Source organism: Erinaceus europaeus, chromosome 16 (genome assembly GCF_950295315.1).
Source record: "Erinaceus europaeus chromosome 16, mEriEur2.1, whole genome shotgun sequence".
In the NCBI taxonomy this organism is placed as follows: Eukaryota; Metazoa; Chordata; class Mammalia; order Eulipotyphla; family Erinaceidae; genus Erinaceus; species Erinaceus europaeus.
The window spans coordinates 84325550-84341254 of record NC_080177.1 but is presented as its reverse complement, the minus strand read 5'-3'; the positions used below and the strand labels follow the sequence as shown (position 1 = coordinate 84341254).

At 54.1% G+C, this 15705-nt stretch overlaps 2 protein-coding genes across 9 annotated transcripts in view; one reads left to right on the top strand and one right to left on the bottom strand.

The window, feature by feature from the left end:
* FANCM (FA complementation group M) overlaps nt 1-2288 on the bottom strand; it is a 48973-nt gene extending 46685 nt beyond the window's left edge. For all 8 annotated transcript variants that reach the window (XR_009545398.1, XR_009545399.1, XR_009545400.1 and 5 more), the window contains exons 1-2: nt 1874-2288; nt 320-489 (exon numbers count right to left, since the gene is read on the bottom strand). Coding sequence is in view for 5 of the 8 variants with exons in the window: in XM_060175577.1 (XP_060031560.1) it covers nt 320-489; nt 1874-2273 (570 nt within the window). In the remaining 3 variants the exon portion in view is untranslated. The remainder of the gene's footprint in view (nt 1-319; nt 490-1873) is intronic.
* A 1645-nt stretch (nt 2289-3933) lies between these two features.
* Nucleotides 3934-15600, top strand: FKBP3 (FKBP prolyl isomerase 3). Its single transcript, XM_060175575.1, has 7 exons — nt 3934-4098; nt 5489-5590; nt 6419-6526; nt 10678-10813; nt 11891-11958; nt 14049-14146; nt 15281-15600. Exons 1-7 carry the CDS (start codon nt 3991-3993, stop codon nt 15333-15335), a joined length of 675 nt encoding a protein of 224 aa, XP_060031558.1. The 5' UTR covers nt 3934-3990; the 3' UTR covers nt 15336-15600.
* Nucleotides 15601-15705: the final 105 nt, after the last annotated feature.

Sequence of the window (15705 nt, the reverse complement as noted above, 5' to 3'; positions counted from 1 at the left end):
CACCCTGCAGTGCCCGGCGTCACCCTGCATCACCCGGCAGCACCCTGCAGTGCCCGGCGTCACCCTGCAGTGCCCGGCGTCACCCTGCAGCGCCCGGCGTCACCCTGCAGTGCCCGGCGTCACCCTGCATCACCCGGCAGCACCCTGCAGTGCCCGGCGTCACCCTGCAGTGCCCGGCGTCACCCTGCAGCGCCCGGCGTCACCCTGCAGTGCCCGGCGTCACCCTGCATCACCCGGCAGCACCCGGCGTCACCCTGCAGCACCCGGCATCTGACCCGGCATCTGACCCGGCAGCACCCGGCCGGCCCGCAGCACGCACCTGGCAGTACGCGTGGTTCCCCAGCGCCCGGTGCGCCTCGTCCACCACCAGACACTTGACGGCGGCGGCCGGACAGGCCCCGCGCGCGAGGTCGTTGGCCAGGACCTGCGGGGTGAGGAAGAGGACGCGGCCGCGCCACAGCTGCCGCCTGCTGCCCGCCGGGGTGGCGCCTGCGAGGAGAGGCGTCGCTCGCACCCCGCACCCCGCACCCAGCCGCACGGCAGCCCGCCGCCCTCCTTCCGCTGCGGTGGGGGCCCCACCGCCGGGGCTCGAACCCGGGGCCTGCGCACGCCGACCCCGACCCCGCCCCCTGCCCCCTGCCCCCTGCCCGGGAGAGCCGGCCCGGCCCGGCCCGCTCCAGCGCCCCCGACGCTTCCTCCAGGCTCCAGCTGGGGCAGGGCTCGAACCCGGGGCCTCCACGTGCGCGCCGAGCCAGCTGCGCCACCACTCGGTCCCCGAGGATCTTTCCACACGAGTGTTTCTACGGCCGCGGCGGGCTGAGCGCGGGGGGCGAGAAGCGCAGGGACCGGCGTGAGGATCCCGGTTCGAGCCCCGGCTCCCCACCTGCAGGGGAGTCGCTTCACAGGCGGTGAAGCAGGTCTGCAGGTGTCTGTCTGTCTCTCCCCCTCTCTGTCTTCCCCTCCTCTCTCCATGTCTCTCTGTCCTGTCCAACAACAATGACAACAATAATAATAACTACAACAATAAAACAAGGGCAGCAAAAGGGAATAAATAAATAAAATAAAATAAAGAAAAAGATGGGGAGTCGGGCTTTGGGCGACAGCAATAACAACAACAATGATAAACGACAAAGGCAACAAAAAAAGGGAATAAAGAGAGAAAAAGATTTCTAAAAAAAGTTAAATAAGAGGGTCGGGCGGTAGCGCAGCGAGTTAAGCGCCCATGGCACAAAGCGTAAGCAGCGCGGAGTCAGGATCCCGGTTCGAGCCCCCGGCTCCCCGCCTGCAGGGGCGTCGCTGCCCAGGCGGTGCAGCAGGTCTGCAGGTGTCTGTCTGTCTGTCTCTCCCCGTCTCTGTCTTCCCCTCCTCTCTCCATGTCTCTCTGTCCTGTCCAACAACAGCAACATCAATAATAACTACAACAATAAAACAACAAGGGCAACAAAAGGGAATGAATAAATAAAATAAACATAAAGAAAAAGATGGGGGGGTCTTTGGTGGCACTGCGGGTTAAGCGCAGGGGGCGCAAAGCACAAGCGCAGGGACCGGCATAAGGATCCCGGTTCCAGCCCCCGGCCCCCCACCTGCAGGGGCGTCGCTGCCCAGGCGGTGCAGCAGGTCTGCAGGTGTCTGTCTGTCTCTCCCCCCTCTCCGTCTTCCCCTCCTCTCTCTCCATGTCTCTCTGTCCGATCCAACAACAACGACGACATCAACAACTACAACAACAATGAAACAGGGGCGACACGAGAGAAAATAAAATGGAAAAGAAACCGAGAGAGGAGAGAGACGGAGAGACAGACAGACGGACAGACGGAGCCCCCTGCTGCCCCCTCCAGCCACCCCGGCAGGCAGGCGGGGGGACGCGGGCTCGAACCTGTCACCTGGGCCATGTGCGCGCGCGGGATGCCCATGACGCGGAAGCAGGCCTCCATCTGCTGCGCCACGAGCGGCCTGCTGGGCGCCAGGAACACCACCTTGCCGGCCGGGAACCAGCGGTAGAAGTTGTACATGACCACGGCGGCCACGAACGTCTTGCCCAGCCCGGTGGGCAGGCAGAGCAGCGTGTTGCGCAGCAGCGCGGCGCCCGCCATGCGCAGCTGGTAGTCGCGCACCGGGCACTGCGTGGGGTAGATCCACAGCGCGCCGGCCGCCGGGCAGAAGCCGCCCGCGTCGCCGTCCCCGTCCGCCGGGGGGCGGCCCTCGGCCCGCGGCGGCGGCGGCAAGCACGGCCCGGAGCCCCACGTCCGCGGCAGCGTCCTCGGCCGCCCGCTCATGACGCTCGCTCGCGGCGCCCCGGGGGCACCTCCCCGCCGCTCCCCGTCGGCGGGAGACCCGGAGGGGCGGCCTTTCCGGAAGCCGAGCGGAAGTCGCTCCCCGGGCCGCTGTTTCCCTTCCTCCCGCGGCGCCTCACTTCCGGTTCCCGTGAGTCAGCGCGCGGCCCGAGGGAGGGAGAACCGGAAGGCGGAGGGCGTTCACGTGACTGCGAAGCGACTCAGTGGCGCTGAGCGGCCGATGGCCTCGCTCTTTGTCGGCTCCTTCCTTTTGCTCAGTCGGAAGGGAAAGGGACGGGCCCCACCTGGCCAGGGCCCGGGTTCGAGCCCCCAGTCCCCACCTGCTAGGGGGAAGGAATCTCGAGTGGGGCAGCAGGCCGCAGGGGGTCTGTGACCCCGCCACCCGCCTCTCTCAGTCTGCTAGTCTACGGCTGATAATGGCGAGGAGGCGGCTCGCCTGCTACCCGCGTTGACTCTGGGCCCGCAGACACGGCTGGCCCTGCCGCCCCGATCAGCCCGCACAGCACAGGATGCCAGAGCCGCACAGTCACGTGAGGGACGTCTCGCCCGCGAACTGCATGCCGGTTAAGGCCACGCCCCCTGGCGGCATGACGCAAACTCGAGTCCCAGGCCACGCCCAGAACCCCCAGGGACCTGACGGAAGGGCGTCCGGGCCACGCCCCCCGCGACGTGACGGAAACGCGTCAAGGCCACGCCCCTTGAGGCGTGACGCAACAGCTGTGGACCAGGCCCCACCCCCTGACGACAGAACGCAAAGCCCTGGCCCAGATCCCGCCCTGCCTCGACCCCAGGCTGCGTGACGCCAAAGCCCGCAGTCCCCGGCATACCCTATGGCGGCATGACGCCCAAAACCTCAGATCTAGGCCCCGCCCTGGGCAGCGGGACGCCTAAGCCTGTTGTCCAGGCCCCGCCCCTCGACGGGACTCAAAGGCCCAAACCCGCAGCCCAGGCCCCGCCCCCTGGAGGTGTGATGCGAAACCAGCTGTTCAGGCGCAGCCCCTAGCACCCTGACATTGAATTCAGCGGCCGGGGCCCCGTCCCCTAGGGGCGTGACACAGCCCTAGCCCCAGGCCCCGCCCCCTGGTCCCGTGACGTCAAATTCAGCGGCGGTCCCCGCCCCTAGCGGCGAGACACAGCCCCAGGCTCAGGCCTTGCCCCCTGGCTCCATGACGTCGAATTCAGCGGTCGGGGCCCCGCCCCTAGCGGCGAGACAGCCCTAGGCTCAGGCCCCGCCCCTGACGTCGAATCCAGCAGCCTGGCCCCGCCCCCTGGCGGTGTGACACGTCACAGGCCCCGCCCCCTGTCCCGTGACGTCGAACTCAGCGGCCTGGCCCCGGCCCCTGGCGGCGTGACACAGCCCTAGGCCCAGGCCCCGCCCTCTGCCCCGTGACGTCGCACTCAGCGGCCTGGCCCCGCCCCCTGGCGGCATGGCACAGCCCTACGCCCAGGCCCCGCCCCCTTCCCCGTGACGTCGAATTCAGCGGCCGGGCCCCGCCCCCTGGCCCCGTGACGTCGCACTCAGCGGCCTGGCCCCGCCTCCTGGAGGTGTGATACGTCCAAGGCCCCGCCCCCTTCCCCTGGCCCCGTGACGTCGAATTCAGCGGCCGGGCCCCGCCCCCTGGCGGCGTGATGCCGAAACCCCCGGGGCGGGGGGCGGGGGGCGGGGGGGACGTCTCAGCCTGGCAGCGGCGGCGGGAAGATGGCGGCGGCCGTTCCCCAGCGGGCCTGGACGACGGAGCAACTGCGCAGCGAGCAGCTGCCCAAGAAGGACATCATCAAGTTCCTGCAGGACCACGCTTCGGACTCGGTACCTGGGGCGGGGCGGCCGGCCCGGGACAGCCGCAGTGTGCAGCCCCGCGAGTGGCGGCCGCCCGGGCCCCGTGTCGCTGCGGCGGCGGCGGCGGCGGCGGGCGGGAGGCGCCGGGGAGGCCCGGGCGCGCGGTGGCGCGGGGCACATCGGCCGAGCACCCGGGGCGTGGGGGGCCGGGCGGTGGCGCAGGGACCGGCGTGAGGATCCCGGGTTCGAGCCCCGGCTCCCCACCTGCAGGGGAGTCGCTTCCCAGGCGGCGAAGCAGGTCTGCAGGTGTCTGTCTGTCTCTCCCCCTCTCTGTCTTCCCCTCCTCTCTCCATTTCTCTCTGTCCTGTCCAACAACGACGACATCAATAACAACAGTAAAACAAGGGCATCAGCAGGGAAAATAAATATAAAAAACAAACTCAAAAGAATGCTGGGTGCGATCCCCTGCGGACAGTTTATTTTGTTTTGTTTTGCACGACTGTTTTTTTTTCATTTCCTAACTACCTCTGCTGCATAGGACAGCGAGACATGGAGAGGGAGGGGAGACAGAGACCCCCAGCCCCGCTGCGTACATAGTAAGCGTAATCCTTGGTGATTACTTGCCAAGACGAGGATAATACACTTAAAAAAAAAAATTTTCCTTTTGTTGCCCTTATTGTTGTAGTTCTTATTGTTGTTACTGATGTCTGTTGTCGTTGGATAGGACAGAGAGAAATCAAGAGGTGGGGGAAAGACAGACACCTGCAGACCTGCTTCACCGCCTGGGAAGCGACTCCCCTGCAGGTGGGGAGCCGGGGGCTCGAACCCGGGATCCTTGTGCTTCACGCCAAGTGCGCTTAACCCGCTGTGCCACCGCCTGACTCCCTGTTTAATTTTTTTTTTATTATCTTTATTTATTTATTGGATAGAGACAGCCAGAAATCGAGAGGAATGGGGGAGAGAGAGACACCTGCAGCCCTGCTTCGCCACTCAGGATGCTTCCCCCTGCAGGTGGGGAGCCGGGGGCTCGAACCCAGGTCCTTGCGCACTGTAGCGGGCGCTCACCCAGGTGCGCCACCACCCAGGCCCTTAGCTCTTGAGCTGTAGATTCTTTTTTGTGTCCGGGTGCCTTGCGGGACGGTTCTTAGTCGATCTTCGATTTCACGCTCTTCGACTTGCAGCCCCTCAGGAAAGAGCAGCAAGTGTCCCCGGTTCTGTTTCAGAGAGCGGCAGCTCCTCCTGCTAGTGGTTCTTGCCTCGCGCGTCATTCCTGTCAACCCTCTGTTCCGTCCTCCTTAAATCTCGTTGGGAGCGAGTGCCAGTGCCTTAGCCTCCTTCATCGCTGCGGATAAGCCACCCTCCTTGCGTGCGGAACATCGTGTTCTGAGTAGCTGGCCAGCGTTCTCTTTTTCCCCTTCAGTTTCTCGCAGAACACAAGTTGTTGGGAAACATTAAAAACGTGGCCAAGACAGCGAACAAGGACCACCTGGTGACAGCCTATAACCATCTTTTTGAGACGAGGGTGAGTGTTGCTATGTGTCGCTACCCGCATGTCACCTCGTTCTGTGGTTCAGTGATGGGGGTGGGAGGACCAAGAAGCACCGTCACTCAGCACTCAGCATGCCCACAGCTGCCTGCCTGCCTGCCTGCCTGCCTGTCTGTCTGTCTCGCATTTCCAGCAGGGTCATCACTGGGTCTTGGCGGGCGCCTGCACACGGATCCACTGCTGCCGGCTGCCGTTTTTCCCTCGTCTTCCCTTTCCGTCCTTCCCTCCGATGGGACCGAGAGAAACGGGCTGGGGGCGGAGAGGGAGAAACGGCTGCGGCACTTGCTTCATGACGGTGACGCTGCCATGGCGGGCGGAGACCAGGGGGCTCGAACCTGAGTGTCGGTGCACAGCCTGGCGCCACGGCTCACCAGCGTTGAAATGCACTTGCGTGTGCAATGTGCTGACGTGTCCCCGTCTGCCTTTCACGAATCGTGAACGGTCAGGCCTGTCGAGGCTCTTCGGCAGAATGGCAGGGCGGACGGGCGAGAGACTGGGTCTGGGTCCACAGGGAAAAGAGTCTGTTCAGAAGTTGTTTGAATGATGCTCGTCTCTCGAGTCTGCCCACCTCTCTCACGCTGCTATCTCTTGCTTCAGAACTGACACTGTGAACTCATTTCTGGGCTCTGACTTGTCGACTGTCTTTTCTGGTGTAAGAGCCTCTAGCCTCAGCAGCCCCTCCATTCCCTGTGAGTCACACGGCCTGTACCTGTAGTGTAGATGCCCACGCAGCCGGGAGTCCTGTCGTCCTGCCGTCCTGTCGTCCTGCCCCGAGTGTGATCAGTGCTAACGCTCTCCCCACAGCGTTTCAGGGGGACTGAGAGTCTCGGTAAAGTGTCTGAGCAGGTGAAGAGCGCGAAGCTCCATGACGACAAACCCAAAGAAACCAAACTGGAAGAGGCTGCGGAGGAGGTCTGTACACAGCGTTCGCGTGGTGATTTGAGAAGAGCATGTGCTTCCTGGGACTAGTTCTGAGCCGGGAGAGAGAAATACTTAACTAACTGCTCCTGTGCTGTGAACCCCCTCCACTTTGGATTGTAGACGGTCCCTGTGCCCGACGCGCACTTTAAAGGTTATTTTAAGATACTGATTCGATGGCCAGGTTGGACGGCAGCAAACTTCACTTTGATTATGTTTAGCTTTTCCTACTACACACAGTGTCCTTGGCAAGAAAAGCAGTTCGGGCCTGGCTGCAAGGTACGGGTCGATCAGTCTCACCTTTCCCCTCCTAGTTTTTGTTTTGATTTGAAGGCTTGAGCCAGGTATCACCTTGCACTGCAGATGGACCACCTAGTAGAGCTGAGGATAGCTACTTAGAGCCGTTAATAGAGGGTCATCTTCAGCATGCTGCCCTTTTTTTTTTTTTAACCTGAGCACCTTTCAGCTTCAGCTGCTGGTGGTGTGGGGGATGGACCCTGGGACTTTGGAGCCTTAGGTGTAAGAGTCTCTTTGCATAACCGTTTTAAAACTGTATCTTAATGCTACTTTTTATTTTTTATCTATATTTGTTGGCTAGAGACAGCTAGAAATTAAGAGGGAAGGGGAGACAGGGAGAGAGGTAGCCATCTACAGCCCTGCTTCCCCACTTGTGAAGCTTCCCCCCCCTGCAGGTGGGGACCTGCAGACCCCGGTCCTTGCACACTGTAACGTGCACTCAGGGAGAGTTCGATGCCGGGGCCCTGTTCAACTCTGGCTGATGGTGGTACGCCAGAGGTTGGATTTGGGGCCCCAGAGCCTCAAACATGAAAGGGCTTTTGCATAACCAATATGTTGTCTCCTCGGCCCTCGTGCTACTTCTTCATGAAGATTTTTTTTCTTACTGTTTCTAAACACACTTAAAATAGGATTTTTTTTTTTTTTAATTAAAGAAAGGATTAATTAACAAAACCGTAGGGTAGGAGGGGTACAACTCCACAGAATTCCCGCCACCCAATCTCCATAACCCACCCCCTCCCCTGATAGCTTTCCCATTCTCTATCCCTCTGGGAGCATGGACCCAGGGTCATTGAGGGTTGCAGAAGGTAGAAGGTCTGGCTTCTGTAATTGCTTCCTCGCTGAACATGGGCGTTGACTGGTCGGTCCATACTCCCAGTCTGCCTCTCTCTTTCCCTAGTAGGATGGGTCTCTGGGGAAGCTGAGCTCCAGGACACATTGGTGGGGTCTTCAGTCCAGGGAAGTCTGGCCGGCATCCTGATGACACCTGGAACCTGGTGACTGAAAAGAGAGTTAACATACAAAGCCAAACAAATTGTTGAGCAATCATGGACCCAAAGCTTGGAAAACTGGAGAGGAAGTGTTAGGGAGGTACTCACTGCAAACTCTAGTGCACTTCTGCTTTCTTACTTTGGTGCCATACTCCAAACTCAGTCTATTTCTGCTTTGCGTTTCTACTTCTTTTTTTTTTTTTTTTTTACATGCATAACATTCCCCAGATTCCCATTTAGCAATACAACCCCCACTATTTTTTTAATTTTATTTCTTTTTTTTTTTTTTTAATTTTTTTTTTATTCCCTTTTGTTGCCCTTGTTGTTTTATTGTTGTCGTTATGATTGTTGTTGTCGTTGTTGGATAGGACAGAGAGAAATGGAGAGAGGCGGGGAAGACAGAAAGGAGGAGAGAAAGACAGACACCTGCAGATCTGCTTCACCGCCTGTGAAGCGACTCCCCTGCAGGTGGGGAGCCGGGGTTTGAACCGGGATCCTTATGCCGGTCCTTATGCTTTGCGCCACCTGAGCTTAACCCGCTGCGCTACAGCCCGACTCCCTTAATTTTATTTCTTTTAAGATTCATGAACTAGCAAAGGGGGCAAGGTATAAAGAACTGGGGCGTCACTGGCACAGGCGATTCTAGTGCTCACTTACGACCTCACGCTTCTGAGTCCAAAGCCTCGTTCACTGTGCCCCTGTGAAGCCACAGCACCTTTAAGCTTTATCCCAACAAGCTGGCGGCACAGGCTGTCCTCCCGCCTAAACGTTCAGATTCGCGTTACTGAAGTAAGTGAATGTCGAGAAGGAGCCTGCTGCTTCCCTACATAGGTCACATTACTGAGACTCGGGCTGTAGATGTGGTCTGGTCTGACGGGGGAGGCCGCCTGGACTCTGAGTTGGGGCAGCCTGTATGCCCAGGGCAAGCATTATACCTGCATTCTCTATAAAAGCTGGATGGTGAGAAGGTCACTGTAAGGCTGAGTGAGTGGAAGTAGGAAAAGGATTGCTCATACCTGATTTTGGATAGCTGACTAAGAAGTAGTGAAGGGGTTAAGAGGACAAAGTTTATCTCCAGGGTGCGTGATTTCAAGGGCTATTCATCTGCTTAGAAGTTGTAGGCAAGTCCCTTAACCACTTGGTCTGTTTATGAGGTAGAGACCATAGTAACTACTCCACAGAATAGTGCTAGTTAAAAGTTACCTGCAAAGTATCGCAAACCTTGCCAGGCACTAACACACAGATGGAGCTTACTAGATAACGAGCCTATATTCTAGCCGTCAGCATCAAAGGAGTTAAGTACGATTTCATTGTTGTCTGAGGCAAATGGACGGCGTGGAAGGAGTGGGATCTTTGGGGTCCTTCTCAACTCATGAGCTCTGTGGCAGATTCCTTACCTGCCTCATCACCTTCGAGGAGAGGAGGTGACACCGAGTCAGGGTCGGCGGACCAAGTGGCGAGGCACGCGTTGAGCCGGTTGCGCAGTGGGTTTCTGGCCCCTTGGTCTGGCCTCCCACTGTGCACTGTCCTGTAGTGTGTGGGGCAGAAAGCCGCATCATCAGGCAGGACTTGTCTTGCTACGTGTGTGGCCCGGCTCAAGCCCTCGATGGACTCTTCTCTTGGTCTATATGAATGAAAAAACGTGGCCTGGGAACTGAAAACTGCGCACGCGTGAGGGCTCAGCTCACGCATATATATATATGATATTAAAATGTTTTTAATATTCTGTACGTGTACACGTATGTGCGTGTATATTATAGTGAGAGTTTAAGAAGACACATTCCTTATATAGCTGAATGCTCCTTAGTCTTTTTAGCTTTAGTGAATTCTCTACTGAAGATGTGCTTGTCACCATGATTTCCATGTTTTGATGTCAGCCTTTTTCACATGGAGCTGGGCCTCGTTTCATCGCTCAAGGCCACTTGTTCGGAGCTAGGGAGACATACAGGTAGAGACAGTGCAGTATCAGAACGCAGAACGTCCTCCGGCACCACAGCACCTGCCTCGCGTGTCTGAGCGGGACAGGGGTCAGAAGATTGGTGGTTGCCCAGTATGATGTCGGCCTTCCCTTGCTCATGGCCCAGATTGGAGGAGCCCCACCACCACGGGAATCCAAATCCCTTATACGAGGGGAAGCTTCCGAGCTGCAGAGCAGTGCGGCCATGTTTCAGCAAGACCCTGTCACTGCCACACCCCCTTCTCACCCCCTTCTCAAAAAAAAAAAAAAATCAGCCTGTTTAAGCACAAAATGTGCTCTAGTCTATCTCCCTCTTATAAAAATCCAAGTCATTTGTGCTGTGACTTTTTTTATCTTTATTTACTGGATAGACACAGCCAGAAATCCAGTGAGGGAGAGAGACCCCTGCAGCACTACTTCACCACTCGCAAAGCTTTCCTCCTACAGGTGGGGACTGGGGACTCAAACCCAGGTCCTTGCATGTTATAATACACTGCTCAACCAGGCGCACCACCATCCGGCCCCGACTTTTTTATTTTTGCCATCAAGGTATTACTGGGGCTCAGTACCTGTACTGCAAATCCTCAACTCCCTCCATTCTTCCCCCTGCCCAATTGTTTCTTTTTTGATATAGAAATTGAGAGGGGCCAGGTGGTGGTGCACCTGGTTGAGCGCACGTTACAATATGCAATGACCCAGGTTCGAGCCCCCGGTTCTGGATGCGTGCCCATGTGCCCTGTCCCTTGAGCCCTGGTCTGTATCTAGGTTCTGTAGCTTTGTTAGGAAGTGCGCCTGAGGGAGGTTCCAGGTTAAGTCCCCAGTACCACAAGCCGAGACTGAGCAGTGTTCTGTCTGCAAAATGAACAAATAAATGGCGTGAGTAACTGTGCTACGATTTTCAGGGTCCACCAAAATATACAAAATCTATACTGAAAAAAGGAGATAAAACCAACTTTCCAAAGAAGGGAGATGTTGTTCACTGTTGGTATACAGGAACACTCCAGGACGGGACCGTCTTTGATACTAATATTCAAACAAGTAAGTCTGAATGTGCTCTTCTGACTTTAAGGCATAGCAAAAATACTTGTGTGTTGAGTATAGACAGCCCCTATTTCCTTGATTGGCATTTCCCAGAAGTCTTTTGCATCTGATTTATTTCAAAGAAATCTTCAGTTCACTGTGGGCTGAACAAATAAAACTTTTGATCTTTCTCTTTCTCCCTCTCTGTGTCATTTTCCTGATAGAGACAAAGAGAAGTAGAGGCAGAGAGAGCACGTGAAGCAGCGCTGCTTCACAACTTACGGTGTTTTCCTACTGCAGGTGCGAGACCAGGGACTTGAACCTGATTCTTCACGCATAGCATAGTGTGTGCGCTCTACTGGGTGTACCACCATCAGACGAGATATATTAAAAAAAGAAAGACTAGTGTGCTGGTTGAAATGGTATAAGTCTAAATTTTCTGGCGGGGTGGATAGCATAATGGTTATGCAAATAGACTCCTGTTCCCGAGGCTCCAGAGTCCCAGGTTCAATCCATTGTGCACCACAGTAAGCCAGAGCTGAGCACTGCTCTGGTAATTCAAATATTTTCCTCTCCTGTTTAGATCATTTCTGTTTTTAAGATTTTCTGGAGGGGGGGTGACGCAGAATGGCTTACTGAGACATCACACCACTTTGGTCATGTTTGCGATCCAGGTTCAAGCCCACCTCCGACCTCACTGGGAAAAGCTTCATGCTATGATGTGTTTCCCTCTCTAGCTGGAGAAATCAGTCCATACCAGTGAAGTCCTGGTGGTGACAGTACTGCTTTTTGTTTTGTTTTAAATGAGCCAAGAGCATGCTTCTGTCGCTTCTGTCGTATTCAGTGCCAGGTAGCCAGCCTGGGGTCTCATGATGTAGCGAGTGAGTGAGTGACCTTGCTGGCTGTTAACCGAGTTACTTTTACATCCAGATTTATCTTTATCTTTTTTTTTTTTTTTTCCATTTGGCTCTCTGAGCTTTGCTTCCTTTCAAATGAATGTTGTAACTTCAGGAGTCAAACCAGAGATTGAAATTACTGTGTTTTTCCACTAGAACATAATTTCATGATTAATTAGAAGGGAAATCTGTTTTATAGGTTCAAAGAAGAAGAAAAGTGCCAAGCCTTTAAGTTTTAAGGTTGGAATAGGCAAAGTTATCAGAGGAGTAAGTAGAAAATGTCACTGAATCAGAAGATATTCTGACAAATGCTGTTTTGTGCCTTGATGCCATAAAGAATTACAATTGGGGATATAAGTTTGGACAAGCTGGGTGCTGTTGCTGCCAGGTCATTACTCACGCAGGAAATAAAGGACAACAGTGGGGGAGGATGGTAATGCGCTGGACTCGGTGCGTGAGGTCCCCAGAGTGATGTCTGCTGCTTTCTCTCTCCTCCCATCTTTCTCATTAATAAATAGTCTTTAAGAGAGAAAGGAATATGGCTAGCATAGCCCCCAACAAGGTTTTTACATTAAATGAGCAATTTAAAACACACAGAGCAAGTAATAAAGCCTTCTTTTCTTTATTTGCTTCCTGGGCTATTGCTGGGGGTCGGTGCCTGCACCATGAATCCACTGCTCCTGGAGGCCATTTTTCCCCCTTTTGTTGCCCTTGTTGTGGTTATTGTTGTTGTTGATGTTTGTTGTTGGATAGGACAGAGAGAAATGGAGAGGGGAGGGGAAGACAGAGAGGGGGAGAGAAAGACAGACACCTGCAGACCTGCTTCACTGCCTGTGAAGCGACTCCCCTATAGGTGGGGAGCCGGGGGCTCGAACCGGGATCCTTGCGCTTTGCACCATGTGCGCTTAACCCACTGCGCCACCACCCGACTCCCCGACCCCCTTCCTTTTTTCTTAAGTTACCACTGGGGTTATCTCTAGGTGTTCCAGTGCTTGCACAAGGAATTCACGGTTCCTGGTGGCAGTTCCTAGTTTTCCTTTTTTTGATAGAGACAGACATTAAGAGGGAGAAAAAATCACTTCAGTCTTTGCTCAGGACTTCGCTGCTCTTGCAGTTCCCCTACAGGAGGGGACCCGGGGCTCGGTCCTTGCCTGTGGTGCTGTGTGCGCTCTGCCTCTCTGTGTTGCAGAGTAGCTCTCTGTCAGACTGACTTCCTAGACGCAGTCTGGTCAGGAATGACCTAACTGCTGTGAGTATGCAGACTCGCTGCTGCAGACCAGCTTGGGCTTTTCTCTAGAGCTAGTTTTTCTTCGAGTCAGTTTCTGCAACTTTTAGCTCTGCATCCTCCCATGTGTTTACTGAGCCATTTGGTATTTGGCTGTAAGATCCAATTTTGGACAAAATGCAACACTATAGAAACCTTGGTTTTGTACGAAAATCATCTTTGATTCAGAAATTTTAATTGTGGATAATAAAGATTATGATTCAGCGGGAGGAAGTCCAGAGCACGGCTTAGGTGTGGCACGGCACAGCGCCAGGGGCAGGCAGCGGGATGCATGTGGGGCAGTGTGCTCAGGTGGTAGGCGCCCAGTTCTGAACACTGTGATTTTTGCTCCACCTCGAGGCTCTGCCCCAGCTGCAGTTTATATAGAAGGTGCCTCAGGACCTGCTACAATGAGTCCTTGTTATTTCTGTAAGTAAACTAATTACATTGGTTTTCTCTTTCTACGTGAGTACAGCAGTGTGTGCTAGAGCTGATAGCAAGCTGGCTTTATGCATACTGCATGGTGTGCTGGGATAATGCAGCTACATCAAGTGGAGTTCAACATCACATTGAAATGTATATGGTACCCTCTCTGTGATGAACGAAAGGACAAAGACGACAGTGATCTAATCTGTGATTAGACAGCTGACAAGGTTATAAGATCACAGGTATAGGGAGTCGGGCGGTAGCGCAGCAGGTTAAGCGCACGTGGCGCCAAGCACAAGGACCGGCGTAAGGATCCCGGTTCGAACCCCGGCTCCCCACCTGCAGGGGAGTCGCTTCACAGGTGGTGAAGCAGGTCTGCAGGTGTCTGTCTTTCTCTCCCTCTCTCTGTCTTCCCCTCCCCTCTCCATTTCTCTCTGTCCTATCCAACAACAATGACATCAATAATAATAACTTCAACAATAAAACAACAAGGGCAACAAAAGGGAATAAATAAATATTTTTTAAAAAACCTTTAGGAAAAAAAAAAAGATCACAGGTGTTTAATTTCCCACTGAATCCGGCTAGGTTATGTGCCCTCCCCCCAGTTATAACGCGCACATTTTGTAAAATTATATCTCTAGCATTGATTTTATGTTCTTGCCTTTAGTGGGATGAAGCACTCTTGACTATGAGTAAAGGAGAAAAGGCTCGACTTGAAATCGAACCAGAATGGGCTTACGGGAAGAAGGGCCAGCCTGATGCCAAGTATCCTTTTCCCTTCATAGCTCACAGCCAAAGAGCTGGGGTCGGGCGGTAGCGCAGCAGGTTAAGCGCACGTGGTGCCAAGCACAAGGACCGGTGTAAGGACCGCGGTTCCAGCCCCCTGCTCCCCGCCTGCCCGGGGGGGGGGGGGGGGGGTCACTTCACAGGCGGTGAGGCAGGTCTGCTGGTGTCTTCCTCTTCCGCCTCTTCCTCTCTCCATTTCTTTCTTTCTGTCCTATCCAACAAGGACGACAACAATAACTACAACAAGGGCAACAAAAGGGAACAGATAAATACTTTTAAAAAGAAAAAAAAAAAAAAAAAAAAAAGAGCTAGGAAATAGCACCTGAAGGTGTACACGAGGTTTTCTAGGCTAATGTCCAGACTGGGAACCCAGGCCAGAACAGTCTTCTTGATACTTAGATGAGAGAGAAACCAAAGCACAGTTCAAATACACATGGAATGTCACCTTTTAATTTTTAATTTAGTGGGAGAAATACTTAAGGGTGCAAAACTGCTAGGGGTCAGGCAGTAGCGCAGTGGGGTAAGCGCACGTGGCGCAAAGCCCAAGGACCCGCTGAAGGATCCCAGTTCGAGCCCCCCGGCTTGAACCGGCAGGGGAGTCGCTTCACAAGCAGTGAAGTAGGTCTGCAGGTGTCTGTCTGTCTCTCCCCCTCTCTGTCTTCCCCTCCTCTCTCCATTTCTCTCTGTCCTATCCAACAACGACGACATCAACAACAATAATAACCACAACAAGGCTACAACAAGAGGGAGAAATGGCCTCCTGAGCATTGGAGGATTGGATCCAGGAGCAGTGGATTCCTGGTGTAGGCACTGAGCCCCAGCAATAACCCTGGAGGCAAAAATAACTAACTATAAAGTCTTTTGATTCAGGATTAACTCCTCATGTCCATTATACATAATTCTAATTTTATTTATTACCAAAGCACTACTCAGCTCTGGCTGATGGTGGTACAGGGGACTGAACCTGGAACATCAGAGCCTCAGGCTTGACTGTCTCTTTGTGTAACCACTATGCTATCTACTCCTCCCCATAATTCTAGTTTTAGACTACGGTTATTGGGCATAAGGGGATAGCTGGCTTTGGTCAATTTATAACCTTGACTCCCTCAACAGAATTCCACCAAATGCAAAACTGATTTTTGAAGTGGAATTAGTGGATATAGACTGAAACAGTGCTTCAGATCTAAAGATTTCAGCAACAACAAAAGATGGTCGTTAAGAAACTTCTGATTAAGGGGAGAATCAACTGGAAGTTCAAGAAGCTGAAATCATTTACTTGATCCATCTTTTAAGGAATATATAAGCCCTTATTTACCCCTTAAATCTAAAATATTTTACTACAGCTGTGTAAAATGTAGTTAAGGAGAACTGATACTCCTTTTGCCTCGTGCTATAAACTTAAAGGCTGAATAAAAATGAATCCAATGCCGTGATTTGTTTGCTGTTAATATGTCTTAATACTCTGACTGCATAACCAGGACCAAGGCTATTAAAGGCGACTTGCTGAGACGGCCTGGATGGTCATCCCAGAGACTTTA

Coding starts and splice junctions, on each gene's coding strand:
- FKBP3 (XM_060175575.1), top strand. CDS start 3,991: ATGGCGGCGGCCGTTCCCCAGCGGGCCTGGACGACGGAGCAACTGCGC. Junction 4,099..5,488: donor AGGACCACGCTTCGGACTCG/GTACCTGGGGCG, acceptor TTTCCCCTTCAG/TTTCTCGCAGAACACAAGTT. Junction 14,147..15,280: donor AAGGGCCAGCCTGATGCCAA/GTATCCTTTTCC, acceptor CTCCCTCAACAG/AATTCCACCAAATGCAAAAC.